Source organism: Mobula birostris, chromosome 15 (genome assembly GCF_030028105.1).
Source record: "Mobula birostris isolate sMobBir1 chromosome 15, sMobBir1.hap1, whole genome shotgun sequence".
Classification (NCBI taxonomy): domain Eukaryota; kingdom Metazoa; phylum Chordata; class Chondrichthyes; order Myliobatiformes; family Myliobatidae; genus Mobula; species Mobula birostris.
In genome coordinates, this window is record NC_092384.1 from 27,729,046 (window position 1) to 27,745,158 (window position 16,113).

Here is a 16,113-nt window from a genome sequence, read left to right on the forward strand (position 1 = left end):
AAGGAAACCTAGGCTGACTTTATCAGATCAGAGGGGCAAGTGAAGTCTGTCAAAGTAAACACACTGCAAGGAATCAACCCGTTCATAGTGCACAACAACAAAACATACCCTCATCACTTTCCCCCAAGACCAAGACCTCTGTGAACTGAGATGAATATTTTGACGTTTTTCACTTGCAACACTATAAATGTCAACTGTTTATTCATTTCCATAGATGCTGTCCGACTTGCCGAGTTCCTCTAGCATTTTGTGTGCTGCTATTGCAATTCAGATTACTTCTAATTAAACAATGGCCAAACTTTCATAGTACAAAATCTGAATCCCATTTACTTTGAGCACTAAATTTTTTATACACATATATATCTCATAAACTCTGGTACTCTGGTATCTGATTGTTCAGAAATGCTCATGGTTTGGCATCTGGTTCACTCGTTAGTTTGAATGGGATTCAGAAAGTCAAGATGTGAGAACTGGGGTTCAGAATGCAGCTGGGCTGGGGGTCTGGGGGGAACTGGGGATGGGGATCTAGAATGGCAGAGATCAGGAATGCAGGGAGGTTTGTGACTGGAGATTTAATTTTTTTTTTGTTGTTTATTGAGATTCAGTGCAGAATTGGATCTTCCAGCCCTTTGAGCTGTGCTGCCCAATGATCCCCGATTTAACCCAAACCTAACCATGGGACAATTTACAATGACCAATTAACTGGTACATCTTTGAACTGTGGGAGGAAACCGGAGCGTCCAGGGAAAACCCATGCATTCCACGGGGAGGACGTACAGACTCCTTAAAATGACACCGGAATTAATTCTGACCCCCTGAGCTGTAATAGTGTCGCGCTAACCTCTGCACTACTCGTGGGCACTTTATTAGGTACAGGAGTGGAACCCGGTGTGGTCTTCAGCCAATCCGCTGCCAAAAGATGCTCTTCTGCACACCACTGTTGTAACACATGATTATTTGAATTACTGTCGCCTTCCTGTCAGCTTGAATTAGTCCGGCCATTCCCCTCCGACATCTTTCGTTAACAAGATGTTTCTACCCACAGACCTGCTGCTCACTGGATGCCTTTTGTTTTTTCAACCCTTGTCTGTAAAATCCAGAGACTGTTGTGTGTAAAGATCCCAGGAGATCAGCAGTTTCTGAGATACTCAAACCACCCCATCTGGCACCAATGGTCAAAGTCACTTAGATCATATTTCTTCTCTATTCTGATGTTCGGCCTGAACAACAACTAAAGCTCTGCATGCCTTTATGCATTGAGTTACTGCTACATGATTGGCCGACTAGATATTTGCATTAATGACGTATACCTACTATTAAAGTGGCCACAGAGTGTAGAGTGCTTGTGTATTCTGACCCCTTTAAACTCATTGGGTTTACTGGAAATTTCATCGTACTGCTGTATAATATACAAAAATGAAATAAGATGTTTGGGTGGTCACAGGAGTAATGTCCAAAAGTCCAGAAAATCTAGTCTAGCACCACCAAGATACAAGGGAGCCAGATTACAGAGGTTTTCCTAAGTAGGATGAAAATTTACTGCCAACTCCATCTAGCCGTCCCTGTGGAGAACTCCGTTCTTAAACTGATGTAGGCTATGTGTTTGAAGGGGTCACACAATGCATACTAGGCAAGGATTTTGAAAATCTAGAACACTTTTTTTTCTATTTTCCTGCATCTGCAGTCTCTCCTATCTGTTTTCTTATAACATAGGTTTCAATAGGTATATTTAATGTCAGAGAAATGCATACAATATACATCCTGGAATTCTTTTTCTTCGCAAACATCCACAAAAACAGAGGAGTGCTCCAAAGAAAGAATGACAGTTAAATGTTAGAACCCCAAAGCCTCCCCCAGCTGCCCCCCCACGCACAAGCAGTACCATATACCACTTTCAATAATATTTGCAAATATACAAGATATTAAGATATAGCCAATTCACCGTACACATTATATTTAGTTGAAGTTTTTTTGTTATATCATCACAGGATCAAACATCCTACGACTGAGAAGTCCATTTACTATTAAAATACATTCATTCACACAACTGGAACATGTCATCATGTTATCCACTGTATGAAACAAACCAATATATTCAAATACAGTGTGTTAACATTACTAACCCAGAATGCATAATTAACTAGGAGACACAGGTGCTGAAGGACTTCAGCGGTATGCAAAGTTTCAACCTAAAATGTTGACAGTTCCTTTCCGTTGTCACAGACGCTGCTCGACTTGCTGAGCTTCAAGAGCAGACAGTTTGTTGCATAATCATCTAACTTTAAATTCCCTGTTTGATGGGGCAAGTCTTGAACTCTAGTCACCAGATTATTAGGCCAGGTTAGCTAGTTTGGTGAAATAACTTTTGTGCTACCAGTCCCTGTTTTACAACTCTCTCTCCTCCACATGGAGACCATATGAATTACATTTAAAGATCAGGGATGGGACCAAATGATTTGCTTGAAGCATTAAGAAAATAGTGAAAAGATCTGTGCCAGGGTGGGAACAGACAGATAAACAACCACAGTTCTCCGTGTCTCTGCTGCACAGTCAGTGCCTGAGGCCGTGGAAGGGCACAGGATTGCCCAGTTTCCTTTATGGAAAACATGGAGTGAGAAGGACACAGCTGGAAGGGACAAAAGAGAAATTTTATCCTCTCGTTTTGTTTACATTTAATTTTATTTTACTTTAAAGGATTTTATTTTCATTACTGCCATTTTATTTTTATTATTATGAGGTCACAGGCTCAAGTTCTGGCTCCAGGATTTAGCTTGAGAGTCTGGCAGTCTGCAGTAACGAGGCTGCAGAGTCATTTTTTCCAGTTGGAAGGGCTCATCATTACAGACTGACCCCCTACGGGAGAACCTCCCTTTGTAAACAGGAAAACAGCTTGTAAACAAAGTTGCATTGTACTGGCTCCTTACATCAATGGAGAGCTGGGCACTTTGCCACAGTCCCTCTCCAAGGGAAGCAGGCTGGGGGGTGGTCTAAGCCCCTTACCTTGATTGCGAGGAACTCCGTAACCAGAGGCTGGAAGACCATCTCCTCGCTATCCCACACTTGCTTCCCATTAGCTTCAATGCGACCTTTCAATTTCCACCGTTGACGACCATATTTCATAAATATCTGGAAACAAACGTCAGAATGGTTTTAGGCTGTGTCAAAAGTGCTTTCATCCCTCATTTTTTCCTCAGATCAAAACATATGACGATAAAATATTAAAGGCATTGAATCCTTAACCTCCTGTTCTTAATGTCACAGCTTTTAAATTATTATATTGTAACTTAAAAACAGCTGTTTTATAAATGTCTGTTAAAATGATAAAACATTCTGTGCTGTTAACTCTGCAAGTTCATTCATTGAGCAGTCAAACCAAACCGATACGCAAATTCACATTTTGCATCCTATTTTTAGCTGTGACAATGTTGCTGCTCACCTCACTCCCTGAATTAAAAGGGAAATAAGTAGGCTTGGAACCTGAGCTCCGATATCCCCCAGTGGGAGTGAGCACATATCCCAATGATCAGCTTTAATTGGGATCTTTGGAATTAAGACCATAAGACAAAGGAGTAGAAGTCGGCCATTCGGCCCATTAACAAAGACCCCACCATTACAGTTCAAAGGTAAGTGACCATTGGACTAACGCTGGATGATTGGAGGGACCAGCTGGCAGCCTGTTTGGGCAGCACTGAGGTGCAGTGTATAGCATAGCTACCCCACTGTACCAGGTTCAATGCTGCGTGTCATCTGCACTTTCTCCCTAGGACTGTGTGGGTACCCCAGTTTCTTTCCAAATCCCAAATGCAAGCTGCTATAATTTTTTGCTGCAAGTTATCCCTGGTGGGAGAATCGGGACTGAGAAAGAAGATCACATGGAAACAAGTTGGGGAATGGGACTGATGGGATTGCTCTGACAGACGACACTGACTTGATGGACTGATGTCACCTCCTGTGTTGTACGGAAAAATGAGAAATACTGATACAGAAGCACTTCCCCAACAGAGGCTGCATGACCTGCACAGCATGTGTTCTTATTTCAGATTTACAACTTCTAATGTACTGAGCGTGTTTTAAAAAACGTTTCCTCACCTCATACTGATCTCCTGGGCAGAGACGTGCAAAACCTGCAAGTCCTAAAGCAAGACAAGGATGTTAGTCATGGAAAAACATTTTTGCAATTGAATACAAACTCCACACAGCAAAAGCTACAACTTTTACCACAGCATTTACAGAACCTAAAGCATTAGTACACCAAAACAATGACCACAACAGGTACAGAAAGTATCAAGAGGAAAGCTAGATCTTAATAAATGGTAAGAAAAATACAAAACGTCAAAATCTATTTGACAGGAGAACCAAGTGAAGCCCCTTCTACCAAGCTAAAAGAAAAGTTCTAAGTACATTTCTTATCAATGTATACAAATGTCACCACATACAACCCTGATACAAATGTCACCTGAGATTCGTTTTCTTGCAGGCGTACGTAGTAAATCCAAGAAACACAATAGAATCAATGAAAGACCTCAGCCAACAGGATGGAGAAACAACCAATGTGCAAAAGTTAAACTGTGCAAAATCAAAAGGAAAAAAATGAGAGGATCATGGGACAGGAGGCCCAGGGAGAAGGAAAAGGGGGGGGGGGGAAGAAAAGCCCAGAGGATGGGCAAGGGGTATAGTGAGAGGGACAGAGGGAGAAAAAGCAGAGAGAGAAAAAGAATGTGTGCATATAAATAAATAACGGATGGGGTACGAGGGGGAGGTGGGGCATTAGCGGAAGTTAGAAAAGTCAATGTTCATGCCATCAGGTTGGAGGCTACCCAGACGGAATATAAGGTGTTGTTCCTCCAACCTGAGTGTGGCTTCATCTTTACAGCAGAGGAGGCCGTGGACAGACATGTCAGAATGGGAACAGGACGTGGAATTAAAATGTGTGGCCACTGGGAGATCCTGCTTTCTCTGGCGGACAAAGAGTAGGTGTTCAGCAAAACGATCTCCCAGTCTGTGTCGGGTCTCGTCAATATATGAAGGGCCACATCGGGAGAATTCCGTCTGGGTAGCCTCCAACCTGATGGCATGAACATTGACTTCTCAAACTTCCACTAATGCCCCATCTCCCCCTCGTACCCCATCCATTATTTATTTATATACACACATTCTTTTTCTCTCTCTCTCCTTTTTCTCCCTCTGTGCCTCTCACTATACCCCTTGTCCATCCTCTGGGTTCCCCCCCTCCCTTTTCTTTCTCCCTGGGCCCCCTGTCCCATGATCCTCTCATATCCCCTTTGCCAATCACCTGTCCAGCTCTTGGCTCCATCCCTCCCCCTCCTGTCTTCTCCTATCATTTCGGATCTCCCCCTCCCCCTTGCAAATCTCTTACTAGCTCTTCTTCCAGTTAGTCCTGACGAAGGGTCTCGGCCTGAAACGTTGACTGTACCTCTTCCAATAGATGCTGCCTGGCCTGCTGCATTCACCAGCAAATTTTATGTGTGTTGCTTGAAATTCCAGCATCTGCAGATTTCCTCATGTTTGAGGTAAGAATTTAAACTGTTTTGAAAGTGTGAGCGACGACAGAGCAAGTGTGGAGCGGTTTAACTCTTATAAGAATGAAGCATACCCATAGGATTTAGTGACACATGGACTGCGACAGGGACAAAGTTAGATTATTCCAGGATTTAAAAGAATATAAAACAAAAAAAAATCAAACGCAGATGGTAGAAATCTGAAACTAAAAGAAAATACTGCAAAACCACAGCAAATGAAGGGTCTTTGACCTGAAATATTAACTGCTTCTCTTCCCATAAGTGTTGCCTGAACTGCTAGGTTTCTCTAGTTTTTCTGTTTTTATTATTGCTTGTGGTAGAGGGGATATGGTGTTGGTAACATTGCTCAGGAAAGAAGACAACATTGAGAACACAAACTGCTTGATTTATATTGAGTATGAGCCAGGGCTGAAACGGAATCTGTCACAAGATATTGGATCTTACGATAGTAGAAAGAACAATGCTTTTGGTCTAATATTTAAATTGAGGAAAGATGGTTAATTTGAAACTGGCAGGTAACCAATCTGAAAGCACAGCGACAGTGAGAGGACCTTAGCGCACAAAGATCATGGGGCAAGCACATCAGTAGGCAAAATGATGTAAATTTGATAAGACTACAAAAAAGGAACCAAGCACAATTCCTTGGCAATACCCTCTCATGGGTTATGAAACACCTTGGTCCCTTTTGTCTGACAAAGCTTCGGGGATTCTGTTCAATACAATTCAGTGCTCCGCGTGGTTTGCATTTGCACAATATCTAATCAGAAGATTTTGCTGAATGCACAAAAGGTAAATGCAGTCATGTCAGCAGAGTTTTTATTAAGTCACCACGGCACAAATAATTGAGGAGCTAGAAATTCTTAAGACTCCACAACCTTTCTGTACTCTCATGCATCACCTATTATTTCTCAACCCAGTGCAACGTATTGCACATTTGCTATTCTACCCCAGCCAAAAACCACAGCTGATGTCACTCTTATTTTACTCAGAGATACAGTGCAGAACAGGCCCTTCTGGCTCAATGAGCCTTGTTGCCTAGCAACCCACCTATTGAAGACTAGCCCAATCACAGGACAATTTACAACGACCAACTGGCACGCCTTTGGACTGTGGGAAGAAACTGAAGCACTCAGAGGAAACCCACGCGGCCACAAATCACTTACAGACGATGGCAGCGGCAGAACTGAACTCTGCACTCCATCCAACGCTCCGAGCTGCAATAGCACCGCATTACCATGGTGCCCCTATGTTTGTTTTGCCCTAGTTTTCATACAGTGTCCTCTGTCCTAGTTTGCATACAGGAATCACTTGAACAGGTACAGCTCTCGTACCGGACATGCAATGAATAAAAGTCACCGGAACTGATGGCACTTCAAATTGCAAAACGACGACGACGATGTCAAGCAATTACCCAGGGCAAGGGCCAAGAACTCAGACACCATTTGTTCTGCAGAGTCAGCAGCTTTCAAATAAAGATGTGAAGGGAACTAACACAAAAACAAAGTAGAAAATTCAAGCAATTACAACAGGAGTTCTGCCCCACAATTACTGTCTGCCCTCCAATTGTGCAGCAATATCGACCTGTTTTATTTCGTGCAACAGTTGGTTACTTATTAAATTTTGTTCTTTATTAAGTTTGTGAAAATGCGGATATTGCAAGCAAGCCTGGCCTTTTGTCCACCTCTAATTATCCCTAAATTGTGGAGGCAATTAAATATCAACGCCACTGCTGCATTTAGACCATAGGATGTCAGATATCTATCCCCAAGGGCAGTGAACTGGATTCATTTTAATCATTTCATAGCTACAGTTATTGATACAAGCTTTTAATCCTAAATTTAATGTAATTACTTTAATTTAAATTCCTTTGACGCTTTGGTTGATTATGTGTCTGAGGCCAGCAAAAGAACAGTTAAAAATATCTAAAGATGGGAAGTAGCAACTATTGGATTGACACATTTTAAATTAGATGTCAACATCCTTTGTAAATACTATTCCCACTTCCATTTCAGGACTGCACATCTGCCTGAGCCTCTTTACGTGTTCTATAGTGCAAATGGCATTTATGTAAATGACACAGTATTTCTCTTGGTTCAACAAACATTGATTATTTGTCTGGAATTTTGTCCTTTCTGCTTGCCAAGGTGTACAGTATCTCAAGGAACGATGTTCAGGATCATTAATGATCTCAAACTCCTAATTATGAGTTAAGCTACTGTCTTTGACCTGTGGAAGAATGTGTTTAGATACAAGTATTTTTGCAAAAATCTTTCATTGCCAAACTTAATTACATAAACATGAGGTCAGGCTCAAAGACTCCCGCTGTGACAGTCTCCTCACTAACACAGCCGCTTGTGTACAACGTCACTACTGATTTACAGCAGATGTTTCCTTCACATCATAACTCCCTCCCAACTCTCAAACAAAGATGTTCTCATACCCTACACAAATTTTCTCAAAGGCAACACTAGCTCATTTAAAGTTTTAAAAATTTGAGTTGTGCTAAAAATATACCAAAAGTAATTTACTTTCTGATGGCAACAAGAAGCAAAGAGCAAACTTGGTGACTGTACAAAAACACATTTGTCTAGTTTGTGATGAGTTTGCAACAGTGGGTTTTTAGGTCTTTCCCATGTTCCCTGAACATGAGAGGCTGCTGGGATTTTCAGAGACAGTAGCCGATAAACTCCATAAACGAAGAGATTTTAGTCTGACACCTTGGCAACACCAGTCTCACACTATGGCTTTCACTTGGGTGAAAGGCAACATTCTTGTTCATGTGAAATCAACCAGCACAACTTTGGCCTATTATATAATAAGTCCTTTAACTAGGAGTTTTAAAATCAGACCTCTTTGTACCTTATCAGATCTGTACAAGTACCAGTTCTGGGGCATGATAATTGAAGATTCCTAAGCAAAAACATATTCCCAATCTTATACGGGCATAGCAGTTATTGTGAAGCTACTAAAGCTGGAGGTGTCAGAGTATGGAATTCAATCCCACTTTGTAAGAAGTTTGTACATCCTCCCTGTGGAATACATGGGTTTCCTCCAGGTGCTCCGGTTTCCTCCCATGGTCCAAAGAGGTACCAGTTAGTAGGTTAGTTTGTCATTATAAATTGTCTCGTGATTAGGCTGGGGTTAAATCGAGGGTTGCTGGCAGCGTAGCTCAAAGGGCCAGAAGGGCCTATTTTACACTATGTCTCTAAAAAAAACTTTAAAATAATCTATCCAATCACATCCTGAGCATCACCAACAATGGCTCCTCTTCATGCATCATTCCCTACTTAGCTATCTCTGGTTTACATTGACACAGTGCACCTCAGCAATCTTATTTACAATGGACTGCAGCTTCCGCGTCATGTGTTTGATCCCCAGTTTACTACACAGTTACTTCTCCCAAAACTTCCACCATCTCTAAATTGTCAAACCTTTTCGCTGGCATCCAGCACCAACTAAGCAGAAGTCCTCCAAAGAACAGGAAGACCAAAACCATCACTTTCAATTGACGTTCCCTTGTTGCTGGTTCCAGACTTCTCTCAGGCAATTATCCCAAATGAACCAGAACAAGTGAAACAATAGTGTCACATCTGATCAAATCCAGTCCACATCTGCAATGTCATCTAATTCCAATCTTGACCTACCTTATCTTTTATTCAAATTATCATCTGTGCAAACGTTATCACCAGACATGTCTTTACTAGACCTTTTCCCCACTCCCAGAGTATTTCTGGCCATCTTTCTCATTCTACTCAACTTGGTCACCTACATTACTGCTGTGTTCTCTTAAATTTATACCAAGTCCTAGTAATTGATCATATTTGTTTGCTAATATATAGCAATTAGCATTCAGCAATCTGCAATTCAAACACTATGATGCATAGGGGAAGGGAGAGTTACCTGAACATGGTGTTTCAGGAGGCAATTAACACCCATTGTTGGTTTTGGGCCTGCTACCTAATGACCTGAAAGTGGAATTGATGGCTTTCCGGCCAAATTTGTGGATGATATAAAGATAGGTGGGGTCAGGTAATGCTGAGTAAACAGGGAGTCTACAGAATAATTTAGACAGATTAGGAGAATGGGCAAAGAAGTGGAAGATGGAATATAGTGTAGGGAAGTGTACGGTCATGCACCTTGGGACGAGACATAAAGGCATAGACTATTTTCTAAATGGGGAATCAATTCAGAAATCAGAAGTGCAACAGGACTTGGGAGTCCTAATGCAGGATTCCCTAAAAGTTAATATTCAGGGCAAGACAGCAGTAAGAAAGGCAAATGCAATGTTAGCATTCATTTCCAGAGCATTACAATAGAAAGCAAGGACGCAATGCTGAGGCCTTCTAAGGCATTGGTCAGACCATGTTTGGAGTATTATGAACAGTTTTGGGCTCTGTATCTAAGAAAAGATCAATTGACCTTGGTGAGGGTCCAGAGGATGTTTATGAGAATGATCCTGGGAATGAAACGGTTAATGCATAAGCATTTGTTGGCTTTGGGCCAATACTCACTGGAGTTTAGAATTATGATTAGGTTTCAATTAGATACCTATCAAATATTGGAAGGATTAGATAAAGTGAACATGGAGAGGACGTTTCAAATAGTGGGAGAGTCCAGGACTAGAGGGTACAGGCTCAGAGGAGAGGGATTTCTCTTTAGAACCGAGATGCGGAGGAAATTTCTTTAACTGTAGAGAGGTGAATCTGTGGAATTCATCGCCACAGACAGCTGTGAAGGCAAAGTCATTGGGTATACTTATAGCAGAGGTTGATAGGCTCGTGATTAATAAGGGCATCAAGGGTTACTAGAAAATGCAGGAGAATAGGGTTTTGAGGGAAAATAAATCAGTCATTATTGAATGGTGGAGCAGACTCGATGGGTCATTTGGCCTAATCCTGCTGAAATGTCTCATGAGCAATAGCTTGACTGTAATATCCTTACTCGTAGATCATTTAATGACCCGACCTAGAACCAGCAGATAGTTCTCTAACTCTGGCATTTTACTTATCCCTAAATTCAAATGCCCACTTTGTTGCCTGTGGTTCTGAATGGCAAGGTCATAAGCTTCTGATTTCCTTCCCTAACTCATTTTCCTACCTCACGATGCTCATTAAATCATTTCTTGAATTAGATTATGGTCACTAGTTCTAATCTCTCCCTTATGAGCCCAGCTACCACTGTTTTGGTTTCATGTCAATACTATTAGGCACTCTGGGACACTTTAGCTATGGTCAAAGTTCTTTACAACTGTCCATTTAATGGGAAGCAGTTACTGTTAAGAGCCAAGATTCAGAAATACTTTATATCAATTGACTGATTATTGGTTAGTTGAACAATATAACTCATTGCAAAATAAACAGGTGAAGTTTAAAATCTGTTGTTCAGGACATCACTAATTCCCTGTGTAGCCATTTAGTTAATTGATCTCAAGATTATACATCCTTGACGTATTTTATAGTCAAAACTCTATGACATTAACTCAGGTAGTAATAGATCAATGTGACTGCCATCAGGTAACCATATTTTATTGACAATGCTGTTCCAAGCACAAAGTGCCCTACCACTGAGTAAATGCCATTAAATCTGAGATTATGTAATAATGTATCGAGAGTCACGGAGCACCACAGCACAGAATCAGGCCCTTGAGCCCATGTAGTCCGTTCTGAACTATTCCTCTCCCTAGTCTCATCGACCTGCATCTGGAAAATAGCCCTCCATTCCTCTCCCATCCATGTACCACCAATTCCACTGGCAGCTCATTCCACACACTGAGTGAAGTTCCTCCACATTCCCCTTTATCATTTCACCTTCCACCCTTAATCCATGACCTCTAGTTCCAGTGGGGGAAAACCAGCTTGCATTTACCCTATCTATAGCTCTCATAATCTCCTACAGTTCAGGGAATAAAGTCTTAACCTATTCAAGCTTTCCCTGTAACTCAGGTGTCCTCATGCTGCTGCAACATGTTTGTAAATTTTCTCTTGTGCTCTTTCTGCCTTACTGATGTCTTTTATCTCATTCTGAAAATCTTGGCTCTTGGTGTAAAGCCACTCCATAGTTACTCAGGAACTAGCACTGGATGCACGGGTAAGGTACCAGGAAAAAGTTGCCTAACTTTTTTTTCTCTACAGGCTCCATCAAATCTGGCCATAATCACTGGCATAATGAATCAAAGCTAAACTAATATCACTTGCCAGATGATTTGAATCCAGCCTCTGTAACTCACCGGTTGGATAAAATCTGTCCTGATGTAGACTTTCCCATTCATTCATATCCATTACCGCGTGACTTGCCTGCTGGATCAAACGTTGTCCCCAAACATAGCATCATCCATTTCACATGAATTTCCTCAAACAAATTTGCCCTGAGCAAAATAAGATTTCTGGGTAGATAACCATGGGTTTGGATTGAGATCGGTTTTAGGGAACATTGTGTACAAATAGTGAGAAATGGAGATGAGGAGGTTTTACGAAAGAATTCCAGAGCTTTGGACTCTGATAGCTGAAGGCACCGCCACTGCTGGCAGTAATTAAAATCTGGGATGCTCAGGAGACTGGAACAAATACACTGCAAAGGTTTTTAGTTATGGAGCCACACAGCATGGAAATATGTCTTTTGGCCTAACTGACCCTGCCAAAATTCTAGTCCCATCTGGCCTGTATCCTTCTAAACTTTTCCTATTTGAACTTTAGTCTTCAAAGAGATTACAGAATTTGGGATGGGCAAGACCATAGGCAGATTTCAATTCTAAAATTATACCATTGCTTATTGGGGAGCCAATATAATCAGCAAGCACTGGGCAAATAGGAGTTAGCAAGAGGTAGGAAATGGAAGAGTTTTCCATAACCTCAGAATACAACGAAGGTGACCCATTAGGGTTCACTAGCTCTGGAAAAAAAAATGGAGTTTCTGCTGCTGAGGCACAAAAGGGGGTCAAATGTAGAGTTAAAAAGTTTCAAACTGCATCTGATAACACAGTTGTCAGAAAGGAGCATAGCCAGCAGCTGGGAATAAGGTTTGGAATGATGGCTTTGGTCTTTCTGATAAATAGTTGGAGGAAACCCAGTCTTGAACAAAGAATTTAAACATGATTGAGGAATCAGCAGAGCTGGTAACAGAGTGAACTAAGCATTTTCACATTTACCACACAACATTAAACCTAGCTCTGGCATCCACTACATTGAGTACTGATGAAGGGACCCGGCCCACAACTTTGATTGTTTATTCCCCTCCATAGATGCTGTCTGACCTGTGGCATGTTGATCTTCTGCACTGAACCTGGACTTGGCATCAACTGCTGTATTTACTTCCCCCCATCTCACCTACCCTCACCGCCCAATGCAACAGGGTCACCTGACCACAATCACTTTTGATACACATGTGAAGTAGGAATTTTCTATCCAGTTAGTTCAAAATTAATCTTACTTTAACAGAACTGTACTCGTACTGAAAAGTTACCCTTTACGTTCTCATACCTTGTCAACAGGAAAGTTTTCGATATACAGAGCAAAGTTGTTCACTCTTCTGACGCAGGATTCTTTGTATTTCACATACCTTCTGCTTTCATCAGCCAAAAGGCACTAAAAGAAACTGCATTATACATCTGGTGGTAATCCTTATTACTGACATGCTGTCCAACCACAACTCCAGATTAGAATGCAGCTTTTTTGGTGCCTGGCAACCCTGAGCCAGTCTGGCAGTGTTGATTCTATCTTCACATTTTACAAAACGTCTAGGTGAGGTCACCATCTCCTCTGCTTTGTTTATCAGTGGGAATTGTTACAATGGGTGGTTACCACCTGGAACAAGAAACCCTCTAAAAAGACAACTTGGTCTCAAACACAATTACTGTTCTTACAGCAGCAAAACCATTTTTCATGAAATTAAGACGTCAATCGCTTGCAACATTGAGGCACTGCATTCAGCTCCTGGTATCTGGACTCAGGTGTTGACAGCCACTTTCCTAAGCAGGTTCATCCACAAGGCCTCTAGCTCCCTCAGTAGGAAGCATACCTCTGCCTTGTCCGGGTCTCCAATCTGGCAATGGCAATCCTCATAAGTGTATTTCTTTAATATCTGCTGACTCTGACAAGACTTCCCGGAATGCTTGTTGGTGCCTGATACTTCCACAGTCCATCTCCCCTTTAAGGATGGGCTGGTTTTAAGGAGCATTTTTTGAAGCACCATTTTAAACCACTGCTGTGACAGTGCAATTTGCAGTTACTGTACACGAATGAGCCTATAGCACAACACTTCTGCCACAAGCCATTGCCTGACATACACTCCTACCTCCTCATGGCCTGGTCACCCTCCAAATGATTTCAAAGGAAACAATCCACCTATCCAAGGAAGTATACTTTAAAAATAGCCAAAACTCAGTTGAAATTGGTTTATAGTAAGTGCCTTTTGGGTATTGAAAATCAGGTACACAAATGGGCTAGAAAATCTAAGTTAGCCCAAATCAGCTTGAATAAAACTGACCAGGTTTGAGGCACATTGACTGTACTTTTGCACAGCAAGGAAGATGTAAAGGTGAGACAATAAACAGGAAATTATTTATCGCTTGGCAAGGATCAGCAATCAGTGTTCAATTAGCAAGGTTTGGATGATTAAATGCTTCTGTGATGGTGACTGTCAGCACTGCTACTGCGTGCAACGTAAACCACCGATCCTTTTCTTCCATTGCTGCATTTTGAACAAAGACAAAGCTTTCATTCAATGCCATCATCTCAATCCAGTCAAAACTGATATTGTTCAGTAAAGTCAAATTGAGGGCACCATGCACCCAATTGGGGAGGAGACAGAGACCTCCTGAACACTCGTGTTAGTAACTGAAGTATTATTCAATCTCAGTGCACAAAACTGCTGTATTACAAAGAAAGGCTATTAGTTTATAATCCTGTGTTCAGCATTGTAATTAACTAATCACTTGATGCGATTAGGTACAGAAACCTGAAGCCACACACTCAATGTTTCAGGAACAGCTTCTTCCCCTCTGCCATCAGATTTCCGAATGGACATTGAACCCATGAGCAACACTACTTCGCTACTTTTTTTTTCTCTTTTTGAGCTACTTATTTAACTTAACTTTTTAAAATATATATACTTACTGTAATTTACAATTTTTATTATGTATTGCTGCCTCATAACAAGGCTGGCGATAGCAAAACCTGATTCGGATGTGCATTAGAAGCAAGCCAAAATAAATATAATCTGTGCAAGCAAAGACTGCCCATGATGTAAATTACATGAATTCAGAAATATTTGCTCTAGGAGCTGTCTCATCTAAACCACTGCAGTAACACATGTGACACAGCCTCTAAGTACTACACAGATGACACAATAAAATAGCATGCTCTTGCTGAGGACAAGAATACACAAGGCAAGCAGTTATCAAAATAGACAGACATCTGAAGATGATCAAAATCTCAATAATTCCTTTCTTTTATCCTCAAATAAATGAATCAAATTTTTGTCAGGATGTTACTCACCTTTCATTTTGACATGGAATTCTCCTAATTGGTTCTCCAACTCACTCTCCATTGTACACATACTCTAAGTGAAAGATAAGAGCTTTTTACACTCCAGGACAAAGTTGAACAGTTTTATTTTGAAGATAAAACAGCAACTGTACTCTAATGGTTAATTGCTGTGGAAGCAAGGCCCATTCCAGCTGCTCTGATGCTTGCTGAGGTTCAGTCAACACAGTTGGTTAGTCATTTAGCATTCTGGTCACATCAGTTAAACATATATACAAAGACAGAATAAAGTTGCTTGCTGTAAGTTCTCAGCGGGAAGCTGCAGTTTGGCTGTACTGCTAAAAACAGTGGAAGCTGGAACCTACCTCTCCTCCCAAGGGAGAAGTCAACAATGAGTGGGTGACTGTTTACACTGGTAAACTAAAACAGCTGTTGAATTTAGAAAAGTAGACACAAGATGTTCCTGCCAGACCTCACCACAAGTGAGGATTAATACAGTGCTATTGGGCAGGCACACTGTACACTGGGATCAACCTTAGCTCAGTGACAGGATTCCTCGCCCCACAAATTTCTAGTTCAGAGACAACTCCCAGAGATGTGCAGGCATACTCCAGCTGATATTGTGACAGAGTACTATTCTATTATTAGAGTCCTTCTGGCAATAGGTTAAATTCAGACTACCTGATGGGTTGGTGACACTGGACACCATCTTGAAACACAGCAGCAGAACTCTTCCAATCAGCTGGCCTACCTAAACTAATACCTAAATATTTATTATATTATTCTTTAAATAACCTTGCTGTATGCTGTGTTTCTGACATTAACCACAGTGACTAGACTTCACTATTCTGAAACTACAAAAGCACTTTGAATGCGAAGATCTTTTTTTTCATGAATGCCTAGAAAGCCCTACAAAAAATATTCAGACCATACTTATTTAGTTTTAATTGTTAATAATATAACACAAATACTGGAAAAGACACACTGAAACATTTCCAGATCTTGATTGGAGAGGAGGTGGGCAATGAAGAACGGTTTGAACTAAGTACTGAAATGGCACAAAGGATAGCCAGATGACATCAAGAATGGGGATG

At 41.2% G+C, this 16,113-nt stretch overlaps 1 protein-coding gene across 4 annotated transcripts in view; it reads right to left on the reverse strand.

Annotated features, from left to right (window-relative positions):
* Positions 1–16,113, reverse strand: part of ripor1 (RHO family interacting cell polarization regulator 1) — a 314,393-nt gene that overhangs the window by 45,318 nt on the left and 252,962 nt on the right. For all 4 annotated transcript variants that reach the window (XM_072279516.1, XM_072279514.1, XM_072279515.1 and 1 more), the window contains exons 8-10: positions 15,032–15,095; positions 4,090–4,133; positions 3,001–3,126 (exon numbers count right to left, since the gene is read on the reverse strand). In XM_072279516.1, the coding sequence (XP_072135617.1) occupies positions 3,001–3,126; positions 4,090–4,133; positions 15,032–15,095 (234 nt within the window). The remainder of the gene's footprint in view (positions 1–3,000; positions 3,127–4,089; positions 4,134–15,031; positions 15,096–16,113) is intronic.